This window comes from Aplysia californica, unplaced genomic scaffold (assembly GCF_000002075.1).
Source record: "Aplysia californica isolate F4 #8 unplaced genomic scaffold, AplCal3.0 scaffold00402, whole genome shotgun sequence".
NCBI lineage: Eukaryota > Metazoa > Mollusca > Gastropoda > Aplysiida > Aplysiidae > Aplysia > Aplysia californica.
The window spans coordinates 428,834-434,621 of record NW_004797672.1 but is presented as its reverse complement, the minus strand read 5'-3'; the positions used below and the strand labels follow the sequence as shown (position 1 = coordinate 434,621).

The 5,788-nt window shown below is 45.2% G+C and overlaps 1 protein-coding gene across 1 annotated transcript; it reads left to right on the top strand.

The window, feature by feature from the left end:
- Positions 1-1,720: 1,720 nt before the first annotated feature.
- On the top strand, positions 1,721-5,212 carry LOC101855437 (probable serine/threonine-protein kinase roco5). Its single transcript, XM_005104052.3, has one exon. It carries the CDS (start codon positions 2,026-2,028, stop codon positions 4,864-4,866), a length of 2,841 nt encoding a protein of 946 aa, XP_005104109.1. The 5' UTR covers positions 1,721-2,025; the 3' UTR covers positions 4,867-5,212.
- The last annotated feature ends 576 nt before the right edge of the window (positions 5,213-5,788 follow it).

Sequence of the window (5,788 nt, the reverse complement as noted above, 5' to 3'; positions counted from 1 at the left end):
GAGAAGAAAGAGAGGTTGGAGTCAGGCGACCGTCGATTTTTGTTCATATGGAGTTTTAGGTATCGTCTTACGGCCTCTTGATTTGTTTTGTTTTCAATTTTTTTAAACCGAGATATTTTGGATTGAAGGAGGTAGGAGTCAACTGGTTTCTGAGTTAAAATTAGCTAGAAAATGTGATGCCTTGCAAAGCTTGAGGGAGTCCTTGGAAACTGGAAATTTACATTTTGTCTGCCTTTAATCAACGATTTTAAGCAAAATCAACAGAGCAATGTCTTTTTGAATGGACATAACAGGTGTTGAGCCGAAAAATAAAAATTCGATAAAAATTGCCAAACGGGAAAAAAACTACTTCATAACACAAAAATAACATCAAATTCGGAACCAGCGTAGCGTATCAAATTGAACAACATGACTCGTGGATGACTCTTTTCATCGCTGGATTTTGAAGATCACAAAAAAAAAGATAGTTGTTTTTTTTTATATTGAGACTACATCAAGCATCCTTTTCTGAAAAGAAAGAGGACGGACAACTGTTCGGCTTTAACTGAATGTGCAATACTATAGACTATACTATAGTTACAGGCTTTACGGACAGAACCCTTGGTCATTTAATTGTCTTCTGTGTGAAACTCACTCATTGAAGATGAAATTAAAAATATATCATAGCAATGTGTTGGCCGGTTTGACGTGTCGTTCAGAGATATGGAAAAACAAACGAAACAATTCAACAAAAATTTAAAAGCTTCCAAACCAGATGTTTATGAAAAGTTTTACTAATAAAATGGAAAGAAATTATTACAAATACTGAAGTATTAGAAAAAGCTGGAGTAGAAGATATCAACACAACCATAAACAGAAGAGAAGATGGAGATATCTAGGACGTGCTCTGAGAACACCGAAGACAAAACTGCCCTATCAGACATGGTATTGGAGACCAAGTGGAAAAAGAAAACGAGGAGGGCAAACTGGAATCTATAGAGACACAATAAGAGATGAGGCAATCACCCAGGGCCTAGATGTGCCGAAATTGGAGGACGTGGCCGGGGACAGACAACCGTGGCGCCGACTGCTCTCTGCCTTTTGTACCTGACGGTATAGGGAGAGAGGAAGTAAATGAAACCCACACCGTGCTCAGGAGTAACACACAACACTTTCTGCCGGTGAGTCTATGGTTTCGCATTTCTGTAACGTCAGTGAAAATGAGCACACCAACACCCCCCCCCCCCCCTAAATTGTTCCCCTTTCTTTTTTCACTCTCACTCAGACTCACACACACACAAATACACACACACACACACACACACACACACACACACTCACACACACACACACACACACACAGAGAGAGAGAGAGAGAGAGAGAGAGAGAGAAAGAGAGAGAGAGAGAGAGAGAGAGAGAGACAAAGAGAAAGAGAGAGACGTACACACACAATCACATACACATACACACATATTCATACACGCACTGCCACACATACATACACATAATACACAAACAAACATACACTCACCCACAACCTCTTACGCACTCGCCCTCCCCCCATACCCCAGCCCCCCCCCCTCCCCCTTCCAAAAAGAAAACCCACTTTTCTTTCCATGATCACAGCTTACTCGCCAAGTCTCAGGTTCTCTCAAAAGACGTCAGCTGTCTGCACCGTGAGTAGCAATTTCCTGCTCATTTGTGCACACGGTACAAGGTTTACTCACTCTGGATTACGATCTGCCAACAGACAGGACAGAAGAAATTAAAGTTGAATACTCGGCGTTAGCGCCAAGCGCTTCTTGTGAGTAGCCTAACCTATCTCGCCAACAACGTGGATTTTTTTTCTGACCTTTCAAGGCTGCGTGGCTTTCTGACAAGTTGTGGTTTTCGTACGGAGTATGTTTTTTGGTGCTTTTTGGTGCTTTTTGTTTTGTTTTGTTTTTTGTTTGTTTCTGTTCCGGCAGTGTGACGAATCAAGAGGTGGTGTGTGCAAATAACATCTTCTATCGTGGTCGTGCCAAGCAATTATTTTACCCCACGTCATGTTTCGCGTGGAGTCCTTTAATGGAGATGGAACTGTTCAAGTACCATCCGGCAAGGAAACACTGGCGATTCTTAAGAGAAATTCTAAACTTGAGTTTACAGTCGGTTACTTTTCCAAACCGGGGGAACTGTCAGTGGTCAAGAAATTTCTCCTCCCCCGAAGACCCAGTCGAGAGAGGTTCGGGGAGATCAGGAAGTTGATGGAACGCTACAAGGACGAAGTGACGCTCCTAAACGAGCTCAAACACGACAACATTATCGTGATGACGTCAACGTATCAGTGCCTGGATTATCGTGCCCTCGTGTTGGAGTATATTCCACATACCCTGCTCGACTGCATCTCCGCGAGAATCCCCTTTCAAGGAGTTCAGAACGTGATCTACCACATCTCGAAAGCGCTGTGTTTTCTCCAGACACGTCGAATCGCTCACGGTGATGTAAAACTCGAAAACGTTCGGGTAACAAAAGAGGGTGTGGGGAAGTTGTGTGATTTCACGAGAGCACAGAAGATTTCAGCGATGACGTCGGTTAAGCCTCGGGTGTGGAGGGGAACAGAGGCATACCTTGCGCCAGAGATGAAGGACGAGTCTATGCCGAGAGATGCCTTCAAGATGGACCACTACGCCTTCGGAGTGGTCATGTGGTCTGCGTGTTACTTCATCTTGCCAGCAGTAGGTCTGGATTATCTTGCTCACGTAGAAAAATCTCCACATCGTCTCAATGAATTCTCAAAGTATAGCCTCAAACATCTACTATCGAAACACCCAGAACAGAGAACTGATATCAATCAGATTTGTGAGGCCCTCAAAAGGCAGATTGATGGACAGGGTCTTAATGTTCAATCTCTCGACTTTACCAAACCGGAGGGCGAGGATGTCGTCGATGGAGATACAGAAAACTCGTCACACGGAGGTGAGAAACGTTCCACGTCTTTGCCCAGCAGTCAGCGTCGAGACCCAGAGCTTCAGAAAGACGGTCAGAGTCCACGGAGTGCGGAGAGGGCAGTAGCCACAGATCGTTCGGCATCTATAGAACATTCTCAGAGTTCGTTCACGGCACCGACAGAACATTCCGATAGTTTTTCGACAGTAGCCACAACAGATTCTGAGAGTCTGGCCACGGTAGCTACAGAACATTCTCAGAGTTTGTCGACAATTTCTACAGAACCATCTCAGAGTTTGTCAACGGTGCCCACAGAACATTTTCAGAATGTCTCCACGGTTTCCACAGATTCTCATTGTTTGTCGACGATATCTACAACAGACTCTCAGAGTTTGCCCAAAGTATCCACAGAACATTCTCAAAGTTCGTCGACAATTTCCACTGAACCATCTCAGAGTTTGTCCACGGTACCCACAGACCATTCTCAGAGTTTATCCACAGCTTCCACAACACATTCTCAGAGTTTTTCAACGGTATCTACAGAACAATCTCCGGGTTTGTCCTCAGTATCTACTACAGATTCTCAGAGTTTATCAACGGTACCAATAGAACATTCTGAGAGTTTGTCGACAGTACCAACAAAACATTCTCAGAGTTTGTCAACAGTAGCCAAAGAGCTTTCCGATAGTTTGCCCACGGTACCCACAGAACATTCTCCGATTCTGTCGACGGGAGCCACAGAACAGAGTTTGTCGACAGTACCCACAGAACATTCTCAGAGTTTGTTAACAGTACCCACAACACATTCTCAGAGTTTGTCGACAGTACCCACAGAACATTCTCAGAGTTTGTCGACAGTACCCACAGAACATTCAGATTCCGAAAGTTTGTCGACGGAAGCCACAGAAAATCCCAATGGTTCGTCGACGGAAGCCACTTCCAATTCTGAGAGTTTGTCCAGGGAATCCACAGAACGTTCTCAAAGTTTGTGGATGGTATCGACTTTACATTCTCCGGGTTTGATCGTACCCATAAATCATTCTCCGGGACGCTTGTCTGGGTCACCCAGGGCAAGTGGGGTCGGCGAATCCACGTCTGCTCGCACACAAGGTCTTGCTTCTGCCTACGTCACGTTTGAGCCCAAGACGCCAAATATTGATTACGTCATTGGCGACGTTATTGAGTCCCTAGCGACGACTCAGACGGAAGTCATTAGACACGGTGAGGGAAGTAACCTTGTCACGGCAGTCAGTAATGAAGAAGAGGATCAGGCGGTCATCGTGAAGAAGTATTTTCAGTCCGGCAGCTCATTCATAGACTCTGCCAACGTGGCAATCAAACTGACGCGTCGTTTTGAAAAGGAAGTCTCGTTGTTGAAGACGATAGATCACCCACGTATAATCCGCTTGATATCAGCACATCAGTGCGACACGTATTACGCAATTATAATGGAGCACATGGATGGTACGCTGGATCAAGGCATCCCGTACGCTGACTATATCGCCGAGTCTCTCCTCTCGCAAATAGCTGAGGCCATCTGCTATCTTCACGAACGGGGAATTGTGCACGGGCATATAACGTTAGAACACATCCTAGTTTCTATCGAGTATGACATAGCTAAGTTGAGCGACTTAGATTCCGCCCAGATTGTTCGCAACCGCTCGAACAAACCTTCCTTTTGGCACGGGAGAGCACCGTACATGGCTCCAGAATTCTACGATAGTTCCCAGCGGCTGGACGCCTTCAAGATGGACAACTACGCCTTTGGTGTGGTTATGTGGTCTCTGTGCTACAATTCACTACCTTTCGAAGAGACAGACTACTCGTGTTATGAACCGAGCATTTCCTACCCGATTGACAGATATTTTGAGAAATGTCTCAGCATGTTGCTTCCTAAACCCTGTGAAGAGCGGGCCTCCATCTTTGAGATTCGTGACCTCATCGAAAAAGGAGGATGACTTTTTTTTCGAGGAGGGTCTCAACAATGATAAAGACAATAACAACGATGATGGCAACATTCTACGTCTGTCTGCCTCCTCTGATTCGTCGGGAAAAGAGGCCCGTTCTACAGGAGACACTGGCGATTGGTAGCTCAACACAACGCCTGGAAAGTAAGTGCAAAGCGTGGGGATGGCGATAATGCAAAAGAGTCGGCAGACGAGTCATCTGATGGAGTTTGCAAAGATTCCAAAAAGTGTTAGAACGCATCGAGGCCTCAAACCCCAACCCTCGAGCAGAAGTGGCGTCGGTGGCCAAGTGGTTAGGGTACCGGACTCGTAATTGTGAGGTAGCGAGTTTGGGGGTTCGAGCTTCAGCTCGGTCCGACAATGTGTCCTTGGGAAAAGCACTTTACACGAAATTCCCTTTTGGTTTGGTGCTTTCGGGGATGGACGTTAAACTCGGAGGTCCCGCCTCTTAAACAACCTAACAGTGTTGAGAAAGGCTTTAAACCCACACCGTTTTACCATGTTCTCATGAGCTCTGCCTGTGTACGGTTCCGGATGACGAGCTAAACCAAACACGGAAGTAAGTTCCTGATCCCCTCTGAACCGAAAGGATTTAGATCTACTTCTAGAAACGGCGAAGAGTCGTCTGTGAAAATGTGAGGCAGCGCTATGAAATCAGGTTCTCATCAACACAGTGAAATCAAAGAAGCTGGGATTTTCCTGTCCATTTGGCAATTTTTATTGAACTTTTATTGTGTTTTTTATTTTTTTATTTTTTTTACTCAACACCTTTAAGGTCCTTTTTAAAACACATTTCTGTGTGTATTTTACTTGGGGGGGGGGGAATGTTGATTTAAGGCACAAAAGTGTAAATTTGTAGTATCTAACGATGCACAGAGAGAGAGAGAGCGAGAGAGAGAGAGAGAGAGAGAGA